This window comes from Phascolarctos cinereus, unplaced genomic scaffold (genome assembly GCF_003287225.1).
Source record: "Phascolarctos cinereus isolate Bilbo 61053 unplaced genomic scaffold, phaCin_HiC Scaffold_5;HRSCAF=322, whole genome shotgun sequence".
NCBI lineage: Eukaryota > Metazoa > Chordata > Mammalia > Diprotodontia > Phascolarctidae > Phascolarctos > Phascolarctos cinereus.
Window position 1 is genome coordinate 2,362,414 of NW_027555958.1, and position 22,790 is coordinate 2,385,203.

The 22,790-nt window shown below is 52.8% G+C and overlaps 2 protein-coding genes across 6 annotated transcripts in view; one reads left to right on the forward strand and one right to left on the reverse strand.

Annotated features, from left to right (window-relative positions):
* Positions 1–43: 43 nt before the first annotated feature.
* On the forward strand, positions 44–9,060 carry YBEY (ybeY metalloendoribonuclease). 5 transcript variants are annotated; one of them, XM_020973407.2, is made up of 5 exons: positions 44–149; positions 3,328–3,555; positions 5,390–5,521; positions 7,376–7,444; positions 8,402–9,060. In XM_020973407.2, exons 2-5 carry the CDS (start codon positions 3,346–3,348, stop codon positions 8,489–8,491), a joined length of 501 nt encoding a protein of 166 aa, XP_020829066.1. In that variant the 5' UTR covers positions 44–149; positions 3,328–3,345; the 3' UTR covers positions 8,492–9,060. The 5 variants fall into 5 exon arrangements, with proteins under 5 accessions (XP_020829066.1, XP_020829070.1, XP_020829065.1 ...); XM_020973406.2 differs by having other exon boundaries at positions 73–202; positions 3,305–3,555; XM_020973405.2 differs by having other exon boundaries at positions 74–202.
* Positions 9,061–9,095: 35 nt separating this feature from the next.
* LOC110198867 (germinal-center associated nuclear protein-like) overlaps positions 9,096–22,790 on the reverse strand; it is a 43,799-nt gene continuing 30,104 nt past the window's right edge. The window contains 11 exon segments of the mRNA XM_078155418.1: positions 9,096–9,251; positions 9,923–10,015; positions 10,018–10,054; positions 10,751–10,933; positions 11,472–11,592; positions 15,870–16,109; positions 17,195–17,389; positions 17,392–17,581; positions 18,062–18,159; positions 18,997–19,258; positions 21,905–22,052. Of these exon segments, the coding sequence (XP_078011544.1) occupies positions 9,096–9,251; positions 9,923–10,015; positions 10,018–10,054; positions 10,751–10,933; positions 11,472–11,592; positions 15,870–16,109; positions 17,195–17,389; positions 17,392–17,581; positions 18,062–18,159; positions 18,997–19,258; positions 21,905–22,052 (1,723 nt within the window).

The following is a 22,790-nucleotide window of genomic DNA, read 5'->3' on the forward strand; positions in this document are numbered from 1 at the left end:
CGGAACTCGGGTTTGCGCGTGCGCAGCGTGTGCGAGCTGTGCGCGCGTGCGCACTACGTCTGCGGGCCGCGTTCGTGCGTTCCGTGAGTACGTGCGCGTGCGTGCCTGAGCCTGGAGCTCCGGGAAAGAGCAGAGCCGGCAGGTGGCAGGTGAGGACGCAGGGGAGGAGTTGGAGCGCGGGTCTGATGCCCCACCCCAACAGGCGAGTAAACTGAGGCCCAGCTGGGGAAGGGGCTTCTCGAAGGGACGGACGTCTGTCCTACCCTCTGACATGACGGGCCCAGAGAGGGGAGGGGGCTGGCCCCGGGGGGGGGGCACAGCGAGAGCCAGGGTCTCTCCCGGCCCCGGTGGGTGTGACCTCGGCAAGGGCGGGCAGGCCTCTTCCTCCTGGCCGAACTCATCCTCACCATCTTCATCCTCATTCTCACTTCACATTCCTCCTTCATCGTGGCCGTGCCCTCATCCTCATCTTCCTCTTGGCCAGCTTCATCCTCATCCTCACCATCCTCATCCTCTTGACTGACCTCATCCTCAGTCTTCCTCACCCTCCTCTTGGCCATCCTCATCCTCATTGCTGTGGCCATCAGCTTGAAGAAGCCCGAGGGAAACTTCAGCCTAGAAGACAAGAGGCGTGAGCTCTGCCCAGTGCCACAGAGACCAGAAGAGACTGAGCGTGTGGACCTTGGGGTCCTGCTTGGACCAGGGAATCGAGGCCACCAGCTCCCCTCATGTAGCAGGGAGGATTGGTTGTTATTGTTTTTGCCTTGGTGTGCCCAGCACACACACGCTGTGATAGATAGTATCGTGCCCCATTGAAGTGATTTGTCCAGGTTGAGGGAAGTGGGAGTGAGGAGCAGAGCTGGGGTCTCCCTGTGTGCCTCCTGACTCCAAGTCCGCTCCAGTCCACAAAACCCCATTTCCCTTTCAGTAGAGCACAAACTTTTTGAAGCCAAGCACTAGGTGCCCAGCCCCACACAGAGAGAGTATCTTGTTCACTCGGATGGTATTGGGAAGCAGGGTGGAACAGTGGACGTACTTTTGGACATAGAATCAGGCCCAGGGTTCCGGTCCAAGCTGCATGCCCTTGGTTATGTTTCCCTGAGCCTCGGTCGTCCCCTCCCCAATCCCCAAGTGAGCAGGCTGGACTAAGTGACCTCTTAAGGCTCTTCCAGTTCTAAATGCTGTGGTCCTAAAATGTCTAGCCATACTTCCTCATGCATCCTGGACTTGAGAAATAGATGTTCAAACATCTGAAACTTTCTGTTTATCCTTATTAAATTTCATCTTACTTGGTTTGCCCCAGCATCTAGCCCGTCACCTTCTTCGGATCCTGTCATCCAGGATCCCCTCCCAACTTCGTGCCATCTGCAAATGTGACAGTCATGTCATTGGCACCTTTGCCTAAGTCATCAAGAAATGAAAAGGTCCACATGGGGCAGAATGGCCTTGCTCTTCCCATTAACAGAAATTGTTGGCTGTTAGAAGAGCTATTGTTTCCTCTCCCCCTTAGAATCTGGCTTCTCTTCCCAGAATGCCACTGAAAGCACCATCAGCAGTGACGTTCCAGAGACTCCTTCTCCGTGCCTCTGGGGCATGTGCCACTGCTGACCGCCTCGTCCTCCTGGCACTCCTCAGAGTCAGCCACAGCCTGCTTTCAGTCCTCCGTCACTCTGTCTGCTCCTCCTTCGGCTCTTGCTAGTTCTTCTTTCCCTTCGTAACACTTAAGGTAGATTCTGTCTCCATTTAGCTAAATGATTTGTGTCTTACAAACGAGAGAAGGCCTTGACTTCATGCCATTTGAGGATTGGTTGAAGAAGCTGGGAAAGTTCAGGCTGAGGGAGACTCCATGAGCATTTTGAGAGCTAAAGAAGGGTTAGGCTTCAGCTTCTTTTTGGCCCCAGAGGACAGAACTGGGAGTGATGGGTAGAAGTGGTAAAGAGACAAATCATGTCTTCCTGATGTAAAGACAGACTTCCTAGCAGAGGCCTGTCAGGGCTGCCCTGGGCACCAATGGACTCCTTCTCACCGGGGTCTTCAAGACAAGCCTGACTGGAGAGCCACTTGTCAGAGATGGCCTAGAGGGGATTCTTGTCCAGGGATGGTCACTAACGGAACTGATCCAAATGCAACAGAATGTGTGCTATTCCCCCAAGATCAGCCATTGTAGGCCATAAAGAGACTTTTTTAATGAAGAAATGCAGCTACTAATAACCACGTGAAAACATGCCTCACATCGTGGCGCTGTGGAGGTCCCAAGGACTGGAAGAAGTCAGGCTCCCTCCCCCCCTTACAGATGAGGCAGCTGAGGCCCAGGGAGATGAATTAATTTGCTCAAGGTCAACAAGGAAGAATTTGAAACCAGACCCACGCAGACACCGCCAAGTTATGCATTTGCTTTTGCTTGGCTGTACTTAACAAGGACAGGCTTCTAAGCCAGGAGGATGGTAGGGGACAGCGAGAGGAAAACAAAGTAAAATGTGAAAACCACACAGAAGAAAACAGGACAGTGACCAGGTGTCTACTGGGCATTTCCCCAAGGCTCAGATCACAGGCTGCCTTCTGCAGGAAGCCTCTCCCAGAACCTGCGCCTGCTTAGGGCCTTCCTCTCAGAGACAGCCTTCCATTTCCTGTGCACACAGACCCGATCATTTCTACACTGTCTCCCCCTGGACATGCTGCTGGAGGGCACAGACTGCTGGCCTCCACAAACTCTACCTAACACTAGTACTACATGTGAAATGTCTTGTAAACTTTATAGCAACTGAATGAAGTGAGAAGAACCAGGAGAACACTGTACACAGTAACAGCCACGTTGTGCAATGATTAACTTTGATAGACTCAGCCCTTCTCAGCAGTGCAAGGATCTAAGACGTCTCCCAAAGCCTCATGATGGAAAAGGCAATCCACATCCAGGGATAGAACTTTGGAGTCTGAATGCAGAGGGAAGAACAGTATTTGCTCTTTTTTTCTTTCTGTTGTGTTTTGTTTCCTCTTTCTTATGGTTCCTCCTGTTGGTTCTAATTCTTCCTTACAACATGACTAATGTGAAAATGTTTAATAGGAATGTATATGTAGAGCCTCTATCAGATTGCACACTGTCTTGGGGAGGGCAAGGGAGAGGGGGGAAGAAAAATTTAAAACTCAAAAGCACATGGAAGTGATTGTTGATAAATCAAAAGAAATTAATTAATTTTTTTAAAAAACATCATTGAGCTCTCCCAGCTAACATGCCGCTCAGCGGTGTTGTTAGGAGACTGTAGTATCACTTTCTAGTCTAATGTTTGCGTTCACATGTAATCCACAGCGTCTCCTTTACAACCCACATAGGGTCCTCCCAGTCTCGAGATGAGCCTCATCCTCAGAAACCTCCAGAGCGTCGTCCCCATTCGGAGGGTCCCACTTCGGGCCAGAATCGAGGTCCTCCGGCACATCCTTGGCATCCGGCAGTTCGACCTGGGCGTGATATGTGTGGATGACAAAGGCATTCAGCGCCTTAATAGAACGTACAGGCAAAACCCCACTCCCACTGACGTGCTTTCCTTTCCTTTCCATGAGGTAAGGTAGCTTCTTGGCTGCTCTGGGCTGGCCTGGCATTATGGAAGGTCAGGCTCTTCAAAGACAAGCAGTTTCTCCTGGAGGTTTTTTTTTTTTAACTTTCACTCAAAAAAAGATTAATAATGGCAGTGAAGCAGTGGGGTCTGTGCCCTGTAAAGAGAGGGCCCGCTTCCAGGAGGGCAGAGGGGCTGCTCTCTTCCCTGGCCAGGCCACACCTGCAGGCTCACTGTCTTCTGAGAGCGAGTAGAGGTGGGAGGCCAAGATGCTCGGGTCCCACGAGGTGCAGACTGGGCCTGCCCGGCCTAGAGAAGAAAAGGCTTCCGCGCGGGCCGCATGAGCTGTCTTGGAGTGTCTGAAGGGATCGATTGGTTGCAGAGAGCAGGGCCAAGAGCCGGGGTGGAGGGAGTGGGGCCTGCATAGAAGTAAAGGCTTCCTTCGCACTAGAGCTGGGGGGGGGGGCGGGTAGATGTGACTCCCAAACCCTGCTGTTCTCTGCAGTGGCGGATGCCATGCTGAGGAATGCTTGGTAATTTTGTGTTCTGGGCTTCAAGGGGGAGCCTGTTTGCCTCTAATTTACTTCAGTTTTGTTCTTTTTAAAATGTTTTTTTTCCAATTACATAACAAAAAATTTTAACAGCCATTTTTTAAAATTTTGAGTTCCGAATTTTCTCCCTCCCTCCTTCCCCCCCCCCATCGAGAAGGAAGCAGTCTTAAGTAGGCTGTGCAAGTGCAGTCATACGAGCCGTGTTTCCTGCTATTAGTCATCTTGGGAAAGGAAACACAGGCCAAAGCAACCCACAGGAAAGAAGGGAAGCAAGAAGCCTGCTTGGATCTGCATCAGGCGCCGCGGGCCTTTCTCTGGAGCGCAGGGTGTTTCCATCACGACTCCTTTGGCGTTGTCGTGGCTCCTAGTGTTGCTCAGAATGACTGCGTCGCCCAGAGGGACAGACCTTTCCTGCCGGCCTTCTAAGTTGTCCTGGGCTGGAAAACTGTTTCCCATCCTTCTGTGGGTTCTGAGGCTCCATTCAGAGGGCAGTTTGGGAGCGCAGAGGCGTGTCCCTGCCTGGACTCCGCCGTCTCGCCCCACCAGTTTCTTCCTTAACCAAAGCACCCCCCACGGGGGCACCTCCCCTGGCTCGGTCAGAGCCTTGTGACCCTGACCATCCACTGCCGTCAGATTCGCTTTTTGTTCTCCCAACGTGTGCAGGTTAAACCGAAAGGACACGGCAGAGAGTTGGGGGGTGGGGCCCCCTGCAGCGGAGCTCTCATGGGGACGGGGGACATAGCCGTCATGCTTCCCTCTCTGCCAGCATCTGGGCAAAGCTTTTCTTCCCATTTGACTGAACCACAGCCTTTGGAGACCCCCCCCCAAATGAAGGCCTTTCAGCTTGTTCTGGGGGCTATTGGTGAAAGTCAGGGCTCCCCCTCCAACAGAATACAGAGAAGGGTGTGGTGCGGCCTTCGGTAGCACTCAGCTTTATGAGGAGTCCTTCTCAGAACTATCCTGTGAGGTAGATGCCCCAGTCATGGGAGCAGGAATTAAGAATTGAAAGAACCCTAAGAGTGGACATCCAGTCCTTTTCAGCAACTGAGACTTTGTGAGAGGGAGGGGAGCCCCCAGATCCTCACGCTCCCATCACCCATAGGAGGCAAGGGGGGTTTGGCCCCATAGCTACTGCAGTCATGTTGGCCTGGGCTTCTCAGCCTCTGTGACCGCAGCCTTCCAACTGCACTCCTGACCTCCCAGGAGAGTGTTCCAAGGAAAGAAACCCTCTAACCCTCATTGCTGAGGAGGTGAAGAGGAGGTGATGCTCCTGTGTCTTCCCCTTGGCAGAACCTGAGGGCAGGGGCGGTGCCTCAGCCGGAGTGCCGGGATGACTTCAACTTGGGAGACGTCTTCCTAGGAGTGGAGTACATCTTCCGGCAGTGCCAAGAGAACGGTGAAAACTACTGTGATGTTCTGACAGTAGGTGGAAGCCTGCAGGACTCGGGTCCACTTTTCTTTGTGGCCAACCCCCTGAGGGGGGAGGGAGGGAAGGCCACAGGGTCTCGCGTCCTGGAGGAGGCCAGGGGGCACTGGAGGCAGCTGCAACCCCAGGGCTTTGTGGAGTAGGCCCTCAAGAAGCGTATAGGGAAAGGGCTGACAGGTCTTCATACTGGGTCATCATCGGGAGCCTCCTCCTCAGGCTGCACCCTGCTCCCCTTAGGGGACCAGCCCCTCTGAGGCACTGACAGAAGACCAGTTGGATGTCGTCCTGCACCTGGACACTGGGGACTCCAGGGACTCTGACACTGTGTCAGGGTTAGAAAATGGCAGAAGCCAACATAATTATGCCAGGTGTCACTGATGCCCTGTGGGCCTTGGGTCCTTGTAGCCAGGAGGGAGGACAAACTTCAGGGCCCTGTAGTCAGCCCCGAGGGGATTAGCCCTTTGTGCCCTCTCCGTGACCTCTGGGACCTCTCCAGAACGAGAGGGATGCCCGGGGGTGAAGCAGAGCAGTTTCTGTTGTCTAAGATGCCAAGAACACAAGGAGCTAATGGCCCAGAGAAGCCTGCTCAGCCAGCCCTCCTGTGCCCTCCTCATCCTCCCCTCTGTGTTCCCCTCTTGTCCCCCCTCCAGCCCTCCCTGATCCCCTTTCTCAACCCTCCTGTGCCTCCTCCAGCCCTCTCTGCACCCCCTCTCCAGCCCTCCCTGCTCACCTCTCCTAGCCCTCCTGTGCTTCCAGCCCTCCCTGCTCCCCTCCAGCCTTCCTTGGCTCTCCTGTACCCCCCTTGTCCCCCATGCTCAGCAGGGCCTCATAGCCAGACCCATGGCTTTGCCTAGACCTCAACTCTGTGTGCTCATGACAGTTGTCAGCACTTCCGCAGAGAGCAGTGCAGTGAATTCTCCCTTGACAGCTGTTTCTGCCCAAACCCAATGGAGAGGACCCAGGGCTAGGCTTTGGGAGGCTTTTGGTCCAGTCCCTGCTGGGGGATCTCCAAGGAATGCCTGACCCTTCCAACATGCCTCTATGTCGTTTTTCAGTAGTTCTGCCGACCTTCCCTAGGAGGAGTCGGGTCTTCAAAAGGGATTTGGCCTGGATTCCACAGTATTCTCCTGTGGGGTAGTGGGGGACTCTCAGAGAGCAGTGGGCTCCCTGTACTCGACCTTGGCGTCAGTAGGAGCCAGTGGAGTTGTTAAGTGGTCATAGCAGTGCTGTGGGAAGGCCCCTTGGCAGCCAGACGGAAGAATATGAGGCAGGGGGACCAGTGAGGAGGCTGTGGTCAGAGTCCAGGTGACAGGTGATGAGGGCAAGTCTAAGCAAGATGTCGGGAAGGTAGTAATGAGCCTTGAGAAGAAGCTGGATAAGGGTGGTGAGTGTGAGAGAGGAGCTGAAGGTGATGCCAATGGGTGGGGCCCTTGGCAGTCATAGAATGGAATGTCATGGGCAGCGAGGTGGTGCCGTGGGTAGAGTTCCTGGCCTGAGGTCAGATCTGGTCTCAGACACTTCCTAGCTGTGTGACCCTGGGCACGTCACTTCACCTTTTTTGCCTCAGTTTCCCCATCTGTAAAATGAACTGGAGAAAGAAATGGCACACTGCTGCAGTCTCTGCCAGGAAAACCCCAAATGGGGTTGTGGAGAGTCGGACGTGACTAAACAGCGTCAAGAGATCTGTGGTCCAGGGCACTGTCCATCTAGGCCTGCTTGTCCTGGGTGACTCACTGTGTTCCACCCAAAATAAAGAGCAGGGCAGGCTCTTTCCAGCTTGCTTCCTTTGTATTAACATGATGCCACGGGCTTTTTCCATGTGACGCATGGTGTCTGTGTTTACTTGGCAGGTGACGACGGCTCACGGGCTTTGCCATTTGCTCGGGTACAAGCACAGCACAGCAGCAGAATGGCAAGAGGCAGGTGACAGGGGCCCCGCTTCCCACAACTCCTCAACTCCCACGCAGACCCTGCCTCAAGGACAGCCCCGTCAAAGAAACAGCGCGTTCCCTCAGACCAGAGGGTTTGCCTTTTTCTGGAGGGGCGAGGGTCTGGTGAAGGGCGTGGTGGATGCTTACTGAGGGAGAGTCTGGAGAAGAGGGTCAGGAGCCAGACCACGGGTCTGACGTTCCGGCCTCTGCCCAGGGAGGCGAGGCTGGGCTCATTCCGGTCCCCGAGCAGGCCCGGGATTTCCAGGGTCCTCTGGTGCCAGCCTGGCAGTCGCGTGGGAGTCTGCACATCGTCTCCCATGGAGGGGACTCAATTTGGGGATAAAATCGCTAAAAGTTGTTAAGGAGGAGCCACAAAAACTAACGTTTCTTTCTGAGAAGGAAAACCTTCTCTTGAGTGAAAGAGAAAATGGAAATCAGAGTGGTACCAGTTGTGCTTCAGCAGCCTCAAAAGTGGCCCTGGAAATCATCGGCACTTTGTCCTGCATGGGCCTTGGCAGGAGGGCAGGGAGACCGGGCTGGGTCATGGCAGGAGGGCAGGGGGGCCAGGCTGGGTCATGGCAGGAGGGCAGGGGGGCCAGGCTGGGTCGTGGCAGGAGGGCAGGGAGACTGGGCTGGGTCATGGCAGGAGGGCAGGGGGGCAGGGAGACTGGGCTGGGCCGTGGCAGGAGGGCAGGGAGACCGGGCTGGGTCGTGGCAGGAGGGCAAGGGGGCCAGGCTGGGTCATGGGAGGAGGGCGGGGGGGGGCTGAGCCAGGCCATGGCAGGGGGGCCAAGCCAGGCCACACCTCATGCAGGATCTGTCAGAGATGCTCCATCTCGAGCCTGCTTTACCCATCTACACAAGAGCATCGTCTATGCCATGGTTAATGAAATGTGCTACCCAGCAGACTGTGCTTAACCCTCCTCCCTGCCTCCTCTCCTTCAGATGTACCACAAAGAAAAGGTCACTCTTGAAGCGCTGAACGAGGTCACTGGGACCAGCCTCCAGCCACTGACCAAGAACCTCTTTGGATAATGCCCTTTGTGGATCAGTAGCAGCTGCCCCCACCCAGAAGAAACCAGTCTAGCCTGGAGCTCAGGCCACGATGGCCAGAGAGCGTCCTCCAGGATGCAGAGTGACCCGAAGGGAAGGGAGAGAGACGGTGACCTGGAAGGAGGTCAGAGAAGTGGAGGGAAGCGAGGGAGAGTGGGGGCCCCCAAAGCTGTGCCCTGTGAGGAGAGGCCTCAGCTCAGGGAGCCCCGCCAGTGAGGGCCGGCCTTCCGGCCACACCAAGATGACAATCAGGGATTTCTTTCAGGAAAGTCAGTTCCAGGGTCTTGTGGGACCCTGGGGCATCTGTAAACGGTTAAATTCCCTTCATCTGCCCAAGTGACTAAGCCAGGGGACAGAAAGCGCCAGTGCAGGGATAAGACGAAGCCTGTCCTGGCACAGGAAGCTTCTAACTTGTGGGCGTGCCTTTATTTCATAACTGGACCCCGCATCCCAACGGTTCAGACGTTGAGTCTACCTGCAGGTCCCTCAATTCTATGAAACGTTTGGGGAAGGGGTAACATGGCATTAAAGGTTTGCACACGTTTCTTGAACTCCATCCAACTCTGTCTCTTTTTTTTTCATGAAATCAGAGGTCTCCCAAGTCTCTCAGAGTTGACAAGTGGAACTTGTAAACCTCGTCTTCGTCCTTGGTGGCTTTGATTAGCTTTTCTAAATGTTTCAATCTTTTCAGCAGAGAGGGCTCAGCCTTCTCCTCAGGGGGCACGTCTTCCATTCTTGTCGCCTGTTGGGAGGAAGAGGAATGAATGGGCAAGAAAGTGCCAGGCAAGGAGCAGAGAGACCCAGGGAAGGGCCTGGCAGCATGCCAGGCTGGCGGCTGAGGGGAAGCAGCCCCTAAAGGCGAGTGTCCCTTTCCCTGGGCCACCGAAGGAGGACGGGGTAATCCTGTCCTTTGCTCCCCATCTTTGCCAATACTCAGTAAAACATGTACTGTGCTGCCTACGGTCAAATGCTTCCTTTGAGTTTATTTACAAAGGAGACCAACTGCCTTTCAGTCTTCACAGGGAGCCTTCAGGGTGGGCGCTAATGGGCAGTCCCAGTGTTGGGAAAGCCAAGTCTGTTTGCCAGAAGGAATCACACTAGTTCTGTGAAGATTAGACATCAGTAACACTGGCACTTAGTGTATGCCAGGCGCTGTGCTAAGCAATATCTCATCGGCCCCTCCCCTCAAGGTCTGGGACAGAGCCGCGTGCCTCTGTGAAAGAACGGGAACATGTCCAGAACAAATGACCAGGACCTAGGAGGTCCCAGCTGGGGGCTCTGCCCTCCCTGCAGGTCATTCTGTGAACAGGACATACTGGCGTCCTGTGAGGCGGTCTTGGTGCCAGAGGGCCACGAGCCCTGCAGACCCTGCCCACTCAGAGCGCTCTGGGGTGGGAGAGGCCACGTCCCTACCTGCATCCTGGCCAGCGCAGGGAACCGCATCACTGACACGATCGACTGAGATGCCGGACTGAGCGGGGGGGAAGGGAAATAGCCAGACGATGGTGCTCTTTGCTCAGCCAGCGGCACAGCTGGTCCTCAAACCTGCAAGCAAGCACGGGCTGAAGGGGAATCTCGGAGGCTCCCACAGGTCACTGTGTTTCCCCTCCCCTGTGGGAGCAGGGAATTTGGAAGGCTGCACACCCTTGGGGCGAGCACCAGCTCCAGGCTGGGCCAGAACAGACTTTGGCCACTGTATCATGATGAATTGTTCGGCCCTGTTTCTGGTATCAGCCATGAGCTCTGTGGGGGGACTTCGCAGAATAACAGTGGGCAGGAGACAAGACTGAGCCCAACCCCCGACCTTCCTCAGGGGCTGAGGCCACAGCTTCCTTCTGCCTCCGCAGCTGCCCCCACGCCCTGTTCTTCCCGCTGCCGGGTGACAGCGGCTCCCCAACTGCTCTGCTTCTGCTCCCCGCCTCACTGCCCACCCCCCTACCTCTCCTGCCAGGCCGTCTACCAGGCCTGGAGTGCCCTTCCAACTGACGTCTACCTTCCTTCAAAGTCAGCTCAAGCGCCCCCTCCCCGATTCCCAGGCCTACACACAAGTGGCATTCTTGTGGGGAAAGCAAACTATGTTTCTGGCTTTGCATCCAGAGCCCCAGCACCGTGCCTGGTATGCAGCAGCAGCTAGATCAGTGTCTCCTGGGATGCCTCTGCTGCAGTCCTAGTCACCCCCCAGGCCTGCTTCAGGGACTTCCAGGGTCCAGTCCAGGCCGGACTCCTTGGCCAAGGACTCACTTTTTGCTTTCTTCCTTCTCCATCTGGGTGCTGGCTAGCAGATGCTCCCGGAGGCTTTTGTGCACGCAGGGAGCGTCGTTCCAGTTGTCAGCCCTACTAACCGACTTTTTCTCTCTGCTGGGCAAAGGAAGAGGCACCTACAAAATATTCTTCTTCCGAGATGGAGGACATTCTTGGGCTGACCTGGAAACCAAAACCAAACCACTTTTAGCCAGGAGCCATGAGAGTGAAAGCACTTTTCATAAAGACTTTTTTCAATTTCTATTAGTGACAAAAAGCTAAGCCATATTTGGAGTGATTAATTCTGAAAATGCAGGAAAAGCATCCCAACAAGGACAGACGTAGGTGCCTCCAGAGGTGCTGGGCTCCCCCTCGTTAGAGGTCTGGAGCAGATGCTGGACAGCCCAGCTGGACAAATCCTTCCCAACTCAAATTCCTTAATTCTGAGAAATACAGGAATGTAAAGAAAGTTAGGTTCCTTGGGAGACAGTTGATCAATACTTTCTCCAGCTATTGGCTAGAGAAAGAAAAATAGAGGGGAAATGAGAGCGCCTTCACCAAACACTGCGACCCCAAGGAGAGTTCTACAAACAGTCTCCATGGGTAATACTGTCCTCTTTACAAGGGATGACGCACTGCCATCAATAGGTCTCTGACTTTATCTGTGTTAAGGCAATTCTGCTTTGTCATACAAACTTCAAAGAAACATAAGCAACCTCACCATTCACGAGTCTGCCTTTGAGTTTGAAGTCTGGCTTGTTTCCATGACACCGGGCAAACAAATGCATTTAAATGATCCTTATAAAAATAGACATTGATCTGACCATCACTGCTCGTGGCTCCTGCAGAAATACAACAGACAAAGCCAGGGGGAGGCTCAGCACCGGCACTTACTGCATCTTAGGCGGTCAGTAAATCACAGGGTGCTTGGCGGCTTCCGAGAGCTAGAGCAAAGCCATTCACCTCACTTAGGTCAACAGTGATCAGTAAAAATCTACCCTTTCTCCCTCCCACTTCAACTCCCCCTTCACCCAAATTGAGAATAAAAGAAAAACAAGGGACAGCTAGGTAGTACAGTGGATAGAGCTCCAGCCTTGGACCCAGGAGGATCTGAGTTCAAATCCGGCCTCAGACCCTTGACCCTTACTAGCTACGTGACCCTGGGCAAGTCACTTAACTCCAATTGCCTCACCAAAAAAAAATATATATATATATATAGTCAAGCAAAACCAAGTTCTACATTGGCTGTGTCCAAAAGAAAAAATAATATGCACACATATACATATGTGTATGAATATGTATATATATAATTTTCCACTCTAAGTCTTTCACCTTCATCAGGAGGGGAGGAACATGCATGTTTCATCATTATTCCTCTGGGATCTTGATTAATCATGCTGATCAAAATTCCTAAGTCTTGCAAAATTGTCTAACTTTACAATCTTGCTTTCTTTGTACAAACTGTTGCCCTAGATCTGCTCACTTCCCTTGTCCGAGGCTTCCCGGGGTTCTCTGAAACCGTCCCCTCCATCGTTTCTTACAGGACAAGAGCTCCATCACTTGCTTGTCAGTTCCCCAACTGGCGACCACCCCTCAGATTCCAGTTACCCAAAGAGCTGTCAATATTTTCCTGCATCCTTGGAGTTTGTTTTGTTTAGCACTATTCCTCCCTTCATCTACCCTCCAATTCCCCTTCTCTGCTTCTCCCCTATTGCCCTGCTGAGTGAAATGTATTTCTTTATACAGTTCCATGGGGGGTGTGCGTGTGCACACATGGGCACGCATACGTGTTTCCTTCCTTTGATCTGTTCAGATGAGAGTGAGGTCCGAGTGTCAGCGCCCACCCCATCCTGGCGTGCCCTGATTTGGGGAAGGCTTTTCCCCCAAATCTCCCTTCCACTATTCACCTTCCCCCTGGTTTTCTGTTCTTCTCTTAACATCATCAAGACAGAACAGGACTATTCCCAGGCTCTAACCAAACTCCCTCTATGAATGGTGATGATGACAGGGCTCAGAGGGAACCCAGGGACCGTGCCACCGTGGTAGAACCCTGGCTTCATCCTTGATCATTTTTTGGGTCCCCATTTACCTTTCTTCTGCTGCACTCTGGGTGGCTGGATGGGGCGGTGGAGCAGTAAGCTCATCACTGGGGAGTCCCCTCATCTTGTAAGAGCCAGTCAGCTTTGGTACACTCATTGCCCTCGGCTGCCTCTCTGATTTGAGGTTGGAGCCCTAGGCTCTCCACTTAAGGAGAGGTTTGTTCTGGATTTCTTGGACTTCTCTGCTGTCTCCCCCATCCCCCACTGCCAGCTTTGCAGCTTCCTTTTTCTGTGCGATCTTCTCCCATGAGATTATAAGCTCCTTGAGAGCAGGGACGCTTTCTTTTTCAAGCTTGTATCCCCAGTGCTTAACACCTGGCACGTAATAGGTATTTATTGACTGTTTTATGTTTTTCTTAACTCCTGTGTTTGACCATCAGAGTTTCTGTACCTCTTATTATTGGAATTAGCTTAGATTACTAAGCTGTGTGACCCTGGGCAAATCACTTCACTCAGTTTGCCCCAATTCCTCATCTGTAAAATGAGCTGGAGAATGAAATAGCCACCTGCTCCAGCATCCCTGCCAAGAAAACCCCAAACCGGGTCACAAAGAGTGGGGCCAAGATGGAAGAATGACTCCCCAACAACCATCCGCCTGCACGACCCTCTGCCCCCTGATGGGCGTGTGGGGCCATCAACTACCAGGGCACCTTCCCGTTTCACACCTGGCTACATGACTTTGGGACTTCCCTGACTGACCTTTCCACCAAGTCTCCCAGTGGGGCACCTTCTCTTTCCCCTCCCCCCACCCCTTTCAGCTTCCTTTTGCCTTCCCCCAATAGATGGTAAACTCCCCAAGGGAAGGGACTGTCCTTTTTTCGCATTTGTAACCTCAGGGCTGAGCACTGTGCTGGCCACACGGTAACTAATTAAGGTTTGTTGACTGTTGACTGGGTGGCTGCTAAATCCTGTGTGTGATCCGGACAGTGACTCCCCAGCAGTTGAATTTCTTTCTGGCTGTGTGCAGCGTTTCTTCTTTGACCTGCAAGTTCTGAATTCTGGCCGTGATATCCCTGGAGTTTTCACTTGGGGGTTTCTTTCAGGAGATGCCTGATGGATTGATTCTATTTCCTCTTCGTCCTCTGTTCTAAGAGATGGGGGCACTTTTAACATTTCTTCAAATATGATGTCCAGGTTCTTGAAATTTATCATGGCTCTCAGGTAGTCCAATGATGCCTACATTTTTTCTCCTTTATCTCTTTTCCAGGTCAGCTGTTTTTGGCATGATACCTTACATCTTCTTCTTTCTTTAGACCCCTTCATTATTATTTCTTGTTGTGTCTGGAGTCATTCACTTCTATTTGATACATCCTAATTTTAAAGAAATTTGGTGTTTGGGCAGGCTCTGTGCTCCTTGTCCTAACTGTCAGTTCCCTTTCCCATTATCTCCTGCTTCTTTTCCAGGTTTTTCCTCCAGCATTCCTACTTAATTTATAAAAACATTTTTTTAGCTCCTGCACCATCTCTTCCAGGAATTCTGGTTGGATTTATGCCACGGTGCCGTCTTTAGGTTTTGCTTGTAGATATTTTGGAGTCTTGAGTTTCCATATTGTCATCTTTGTTTTTTATGGCGGGCTTCTTTTTTTGGTTTGCTCATTCTTCCAGCCTGCTTCCTGACTTCTGACATGATGCTGGGGCTGGGCTCTGGCCACTTCCGGAGGGCAGTTCTGGGCTGGTCCAGTTGCTGCTTTCTTGGAGAATTTAGTGCTGTCACTCCAAGCTCTCAACGATGGCTCGGCCAATTGTCAGCTCGGGCTGGGATTCAACAGCTCCCCAAGTCATCTGATCCAGGGCAGAGTCTGGTCACTGCTCCCCTGGTCCAAGCAGAGTGACAGTGGACTGCTGCTGGGCCCTGCCACCATCTGGGGCCTCTTTGGTCTGGGATCCCTGCTCGTGCTGCTCCCCTGCGGCCTTCAGATTGGGCGGAGAGCTGGTGATGAGACCCTGCTGTGCTTCTGGGGCCCCGCTCACACCACCGCTGCTGGCTTCTCACCTTCCTTCCTGCTGGGTTCAGAGGTGAGGGCCGGTGACTCTGGATGGCCACCTCTAGGCACAGTGACCCAGAACTGGGGAGTGGACACAAGCTGCCAGTTGGCCCGCCTTGGTCCTGGGACCTCCTCTTGCCTTGGGCACAGTCCCCAGGTACTGCAGAGTGCTCACGGGCTGGAATGATGACCCACTGGACGTGTTCCCAAATTCCCCATCGGGATTCCATCTGGTGCGTTTCCTAGGTCTGTTTGGAGGAGCTGGGGACCGGGAGGGGGACTGCAGCTCACTCTGTTCCCTGCTGCTCCATCACTAGCTTTATCGGGATTCACCAGTTCTGGTAAATCCAACCAGTGCCCAGAGTAATGAGTAAGGCCAGCGCTAGTGCCACTGTCCCATTAGGCAGGCCTTCTGTCTGGATCAGAGGCTTATCCGATCAAGGAGCCACAAGGATCTATCAAGGGGAATCACAGACTAGTAGGAAAGAAAAGACAGCAGGAAGGGGCCAGTTGTAAAAAGGGTCTTATGTGTGTTCTTGGCGGTGTTGGGGAGCCAGCAATTGAGGGAGGGGAGTGGGGTGGGGGGAGAGACGGGACAGACCCAGCCACAGCTACTGCAGTCATCCAGGCGTGAGGCGGGGAGGGCTTTGTGGAGGAAGAGAAGGGGGCTGGGAAGAATGCGTGATGGGTGGCCTGAGGCTGGGAGCCTGGGGAGATGGCAGTGCCCTTGGCAGTGAGAGGGAGGAAAGCATCATGAGTGCGGGCTGGGGAGGCCCGTGTAATACTCAGCTGCGGTGTCCCGAAGGCAGCAGGTGGCAGCTGTGGGAAGGGAGGGCAGCAGCTGATGAGGGCCCGACCCTCCGCAAGGAGGTGGAGCTCGAGAGGTCCTACCCTTCCCTCTCTGTCCCTCGGGCTCCCTTCCGGACCCACTGCACGCCTTCGCGTTGCCCGTGTCTGGTCATTTTTAGCCCTCCCCCACTGGAGAGGAGCCCACCCCGCGGGGGCTGGTTGTCAACACACACATGGTGGACGTACCAGACACGACGGGCAGGGTCATGGGCGGCCAGTCCCGCAGGCGGTGGTTGATGCACAGAGAGAGGACTTCGTCCCAGGGGATGTCTGTGCTGGGGCGGCCTCGGGCCCTTCCCGTGACCTTGAGGAAGGTTCTGTGCAGCAGGTTCTCCAGCTCAGACTGCAGGATGTGCTGGGCTTGGCCACAGCTGGGGATCTCAGACCCGTACCGGAAAACCTGGGAGCAGGCTGCGTTCCATGAGGCTGAAGGAGAAAGCATCTCTCACTGGGTCATTCGGCATGCATGCCCGGGGCCACCTCTGCCTCTCCTGCCCCCAGCACAGGGTGGTCGGCTGAAGTCCAGACACAAAGAGGAGCCATGCCCCAGCCATCTGGGTCCTGTGCTGTTGCACATTTCTATCAGTGGCTCAGAGGAAGGCATGGACCACATGTTGATACATGTGCAGCTGACAGGCTAGAAGGAGCCCGAGTCAGCACCCTGAATCCAAAAAGATCTGGCCAGCCTAAAACACTGACTGGACTGAATCTAGTAAGATGAATCCAGTAGGGATAAATATAAAGGCTTACGCTTGGATTCAAAAAGTCAGTTTCCACAAGTAAAGAAGAGGGAGGCCCAGCTAGATAGCAGCTTTCTGGAAGAAAGATCTGGGGGCTTTAGTGGACCACAAGCTCCATATAAATCAGACTGCGATCAGGCCAACAAGATATGCGAGGCATTCTGGGGGCCTAGAGGAGTATTGCTTCCAAGCATAACGAGATGCCCCAGCCAGACCACATCCTGAGTAGCATGTCCCATTCTGGGCATCCTGGTTTAGAAAGAAGGATAAGTGGAAGAGGGAGACCCAGATGGGAAGGGCCTTGAGTCCATGACGCAGGAGGATGGGCTGAAGAAACGAAGGATGTTTCCCCTGACCAAGGCAAGACACAGCAATGACATGACAGCTGTTACCAATGTTTGGAAGAAGGATTAGCCTTGTTCAAGGGCAGACGAGGAGGGGGGAGGTTTGGTGCCAGGAGCACCTTCCTCACAACATGAGTAGTCCCAGAGGCAAAGGGGCTGCCTGAAAGGTAGTGAGCTCCCCGTCTGTAAGGGCACACAACAGGATGGGGACTAGAGCTGACAGCATTAGAGAAAGCCCCACCCCCCAGCCTCTCTGAGGGACTCCTGGGACCCTGAAGGGGAAGGGGGAGATGTTGCCAGCCTTCCTTGGACTGAATGAGGCTGGGAGGTCCCGAGCACTAGCAAAGGAGGAAAGCCAGCTCACCCAATACAGCCGAAGCCTGGACTGGCAAAATGAGGAGGGAGCAGCTCCCTCTGGGCTACGCACCATCCACAGGTGGAAGAGCCATAGGCGGGATCTGGAAGGACAGCACAGCTTCCTTTAGCCAGGCCAGGTGGTCTGGGGTGTTCCAATGGAGGTGGGGAAGCAGTTGGCTGCCCCCAGGCCTGGCAAACTCCGGGGCGGGCCATGACAGGCGGCTAAGCTCTTCTGCTGAGATAAGGGCAGCCAGGAAGCCCAGCTGTTGTAGAGGGCCACGATGGCCCCGGGCTCTTGGGAGGGCAGGCCAGCCAGCCGCCTCTCCTGGTAGTCGTGGGCGAACCGCTTGTGGAATTCACGCTGGACACCATCTTCCACAAACTGAGCCAGGGTCTGGCAGGAGAGGCCAGGATTGCAGGGGGCACATGAGAGCAGCCACTTCACTGCCCGGGAGAGCTAGGAAGCAAGGCGCAGCAAGGAGAGGGCAGAGTCAGCAACCATCACGAAGACCAGCGTGAACCCTGGGGTCCATGCCAGCCTTCCTGGGCTTGCTTTCGCTTGTGTGTGGTGTTTGCTCAGTGAAATGTTTGCCCCTGACTGTGGCATCATGGTCACGTCCTAGCACGTGGGTGGGGGGAGATGGGCTGAGGTCTGAAGGTCCCAAGGAAAGACAGATGAACCCCCTTCCATCCCCCCTACTCTCAGGCTCTTACCATTACAGCCCGCCGGCCTCCCTCTTGTCTAGGCACAGAACACATCCATATGTTTATAAGCCTCCCTGTTGGGAGGGCTTCGAAGAGAAGCCAGGCTGTCTACGGCCTGGACTCACACAGGGGGTACTCACCCTTCACAGCATTTCTCCATCAGATCCCAGGAGCTCTGAGGGCTCCTCTTTGAGGGTCTCTAAAGGTACCTCTTTAGAACACTTCATCTCACCTGAAGGTTGCATGCCAAGGTGCTAAGAGAACTAGGAATCTCCACGATTATGTATTCAGAAATAAGTCCTTTGGCAATTAAATCTGGGAGCTTCAGACCTTGGCACAGAAAGAGAAGTCCCTGCATCAGCAGGCCTGCAGTGTCAGGAGGGCTCTGGGTCCTCCCTCCCTGGCATCTGGCTGCATCAAACCACCCAAAACATGGTGTGCTCCACCCTTGTTTCATGTTGGTATCTGTATCCCCTGCCCCTAGCACCATAGCCAGTACACAGTAGGTGCCTACTAAGTGCCTCCTGGCTGATTGGTTGATCGGTAGCATCTCCCAAAGGCATACTGGGGGGGCGGGTCAGAACTTTTAGTTTTATGTCATTTTCAACACTACCCACACCCCATAAGCTAAAGCTGTGAATCATTCAAAGGCCAATGGAGATGGATGTGATGGACATGAGGAGGATGAAACCCGTGACCAGGTAAGGATGGAGCAGGGCCATAAAGAGTGTCATGTGAGGCCATCAATGGAGTGGGAAAGAGACCACGTGGCCTGGCCCATGGGCATCTGAGTCACAGCAAAAGGTCTTGACACGTGATCCGCCTAGAGGATAGCACGAGGAGGCCTGGGGCTGTGCCCACGACAGGGAGAAGCTAGAAGGCGTTCACAGGTGAGAGGAAAGGGTGCCGCATCTCCTCCGGCCATTTTCCACGTTCCAGTTGGAAGGGTCTGTGACCACCCCCCACCCAGTGACTCTTTTCAGTGTCTTAGAGCAGCCTCACAAGGAAGGGTCTCCTGACTTAGCTGGGCTGGTCCTTAGGCACACAGGCCGTTTGCCACTAGAGACTGGGCTCTGACAACAGAAAACCAGGGGTTGTGGCCATGCCATAAAGGACCCTGGGGAAGGGGCCGGGCTGTCCTCAGGAAGCCTCTGTGCCCCCACTTACCCTCCTCCACTTCTCTTTCTGGGATTTCTTCTCCTTGAAAGGGAACCAGAATCAAGAGGGGGATAAGCGGCAAGGGCGGTCTGGACTGAAGCATCTTTTGCAGCCGCAGCCACTAGGAGAGCCAGTAGGCAAGCTTGATTTCTGCCTCCTCGACATGCCTTTCTCTACATGGTAGCAGGAGAACAAAGCCATTGGTCCCGAAGAAGACCTTTTGTGACTTCACCATCTCAAATTCTTCATCATCAAGGACTCCATGCACCACCTGCAGAAAAAAAGACAAAAGTCAGAAGCTTCTTTGTCAGTTCAAGGCTCATAGCCTTCCTGTCTTTTTTTTTGGTAAATCAACAACAAAAACCATTAAAATAGAAAAAAAAAAAGAAAGAAAAGAGTTCTTAGTACATAAAATGGTGGACTAAAGTTCTTTACAACTTGTTGAAAAATGTGTACATTAACTTTAACAAAGTAATAACAAAACATCATTGGTTCTGGTATCTGTCTCTAGTTTTGTGTGTACATGTTAGATTGTTGCTATACTGGTGACATCCAGAGGGTCTGGATATGGAGTTTGATTCTGCTTTCCTTGCTCCGCACCTCCTCTGTGCTTTCCCACTTCACAGCATCTTCTCCAGTGACCCTCCCCCAACTCACAGTAGCAGAGTCCCAGGGCCCCAGAGGAACACCTGCCTCAGATTCGAGATCTTAAAAGTACCGTGGATGAGCCCCCAGCAGTGTGGTTTCCTTTAATAACCAGCCAGGAGAAACAATTAGCTCAAAGCAAAGTCTGTCACTAAGGGTTCTTAGTAAGAATAGTAACTATAAAACATTCTCCCAATACATGCAAAGCATACTTTCTCATAAAGACACAGGGAGTATCTTGGTAGAGAGTCACATGTAGATGGGACAAGTGGCAACAGAAACTCATGCCTTTCCACTGCAGAGCCCTCACATTCCTTCTCTTCTCACAGTGTCCATATGTTGCTCCCTCTGGGAGAGAAGTCTCTGCTTGGATCCCTCTGCCTATTCCTCTACACAGGTTTTGTTTGTTCATTTGTTTTGTCTTTTGCTACTATGAATAAAGCAACTGCTAAGTTTTTTTTCTACAGATAAGAGCTTCTTCCCTCCCACCCCACCCCCACTTCTTAACAGCATCCTTGGTAGTGGGATCACTGCTTCCAAGGATATCATCAGTTTGGGGCTATATTGCTTTACAAAAAGAGTACATAAAGAGTCACAGTGCCACGGGCAGCGTGAAAGATGGTCATTTTGTCATCTTAATCCTCTTCATCAATTTGATAAGAGTAAGGAGAGGACCGAGCTGTTTTAACTGCATTTCTCTGAATTTTAGAGGCTTAGAACATTTTTTCAAGTGGTTATTGACAATTTCCACTTCCTGTTTCAGGAAATGCCTGTTGATGCCCTTTGACTTTGGGAAATGAACCATCGCTTGTACCAAACTCTTAGAGCTTCCAGAAATCAGGTTTTTATCAAATATGCTTACTGCAAATATTTTTCTTTATTTCTTTCATTTTTACTCTCTGTGCATTGCTTTGTGTTGTGTAAAAACAACATTTGTCCTCTAATAAAATCCACAGATTTGGTCTTATAATGTCTTCTCTTTGTTCAAAAGTTAAGAATTCGCCTTCTCTTCACAACCACAGCATCTCATTTCCTTTTATTCTGATTTAATTTTTAAAAAATCTTTACGTCATTGACCCACTTGCAATTTTTTGTAATATGTGATCTGAGATTAAGGTCTACTCCAATTTTCCGAATGCTGAGTCCTTTCCCCAGCATTCTGTGCTCTTCAGTAGACTACAGCAGCAGCTGCAGAATTGAATCCAGCCAAGAGACCAAGGGAGTTCTCCCCAAAAGAAAACTTAAGAGGGAAGCCAGGACACCGAGAAGATTGGAGGCATCTGGGAACATGTAAGGAGTGATCTCGGGCACGCTGACTCACTTGGACAAGCATGTGGTATGCGGACTGTGGGCTCGGCTCTCAGGGTCCACGCAAGCTCAGCAGGCCTGGCCTTGGGACAGCTCCTCCGGGCCCTGTCCCCACCCCGCCAGCCTCGAGCGATGGCCTGAGTCTCTCAAGGGACGCCCTTGTACCTAGGGCAGTCCTCAAAACCAGCTCCCTAAACTGACAGTTGTTGGTGCCTGGATTTCCCCATTCGTGCCTCTGTGGCAGGTAGCCTGGGTCACCTCTAGACAATGGGACCACAGAGGAGGCCTTCCTCACTGACCCTTCGGACCCTGCCCAGTCACATCAGCACTCTGTGACTCAGTTTTTTCACCTGTGAAAGTAGGATTAGACTCAATGGCTACTGAGGCCCTCCAACTCTGAATCTATGGTCCTATATAATCCTGGGATAAGTAATCAAATTTATGGCGAAAAAAAAAAAGTCTACAATCCAAGATTCTGAAAATGTATTCATGAATGAGAAGGACAAATCTAGTATCAAGAAAACGTGAGTCAGATTTAAGGCCTGAAGTTCCTATTGAGAGTGTGGTAGAGAGCAAGTCCCTCTCTGTCAGAAAGGCCTGGGTTCAAGTCTGGCTGTGTGACCCTGGGCATGTCACTTAACATCAGTGCCTCCCCCAGTCAGCTCTCTAAGATTCCAAAGAGGAGTTTCCACACTGGGGAGTTCTCCACACTGATGAAATCACAGGTGTACTCAAAAAATCACTCCAGATTTGTTCTGTTCCTTTCTCTTTCTCCCTGTACACTTGAGCCTCTTGCCTGAGAAAGGAAGGGAGCCTTTGGACCTCGAGTGGCTGGAGTGGGGAGAGGGACATGCCCCGAAATCTGCCTGGAGTGAACCCTGCTGGTGGCGCATCCCACCCAGGGGCTGGCCCTGCCCTCGGGCCCAACAGTGCTGACCAGAAGGGTGCAGATGACAGAGCCCACCTTGACAGACACGTGGATGTGGGGCCCCCAGTCTCCTTCACGGCTGAGAAAGCTGAACATGGACAGCGTCTGGACCTTGTTCTGGGCCTGGTCCTTGGTCACTCCTTTGTGGCTGGCTAACTTAGCCTTCACCCACTCTGCCAGTGTCCTGTGGGAGAGAGCAGAGACAGATGGGAGTCATTCAGCAGGCCCCCAGCTGCAGGCCTCCCCAGGCTGCAGGCCCCCCCCCCAGGCCGCAGGCCTAGAAGTCAGGGCAGGCCCGTTCACTCATCCAGCCACCCTCCCAGCATCTGGCTGGTCCCAATGGGTCCCCTGCTATCTCAAGCAAATCAGAATATTATCAGTAGTCAAGTCATTCCTCTTTTCATTGCTTAAATATAAGCATTCTGGCTAAATTATTATTTTTTTATTTCATGTAAATGAAACATCCCTCATCTGGGGGTGTTTTCCCTTTTTAACATCCAGACTTAGTCAAGAATAATTTACAATTGGTTTGTTTTTCAAATTTTCATTCAGACATGGCTTGAACACTTTCAGCGATGATGAGCTCACTACCTTTCTGGAAATCAGGCCCACCTCAGACCTCTCATTCGTTGCCCCTCCATCTGCCCTCTGGGTCCCTCCTCCCCTTCAGTCACCCCACAGGAGATCATTAAATGCCTGGCATGTGGGCGCTGGAAGCAAAGACCAGCTAAATGTACTGCTGCAACAGCCTTCCACACAGCCCAGACCTGACATCCCAAGGGCCACCTGCGTGGAGCCACACAACACAAGGCCTTGAAGGCCAGGCAAGGCAGCATGGACGCCTCGATGATTTCTGAGGATGCCAGCCGGGGGGCTTTGGGACTGCCAGTGCCTGGCCCCAGCCTCACAGGCCAGCTCCCAC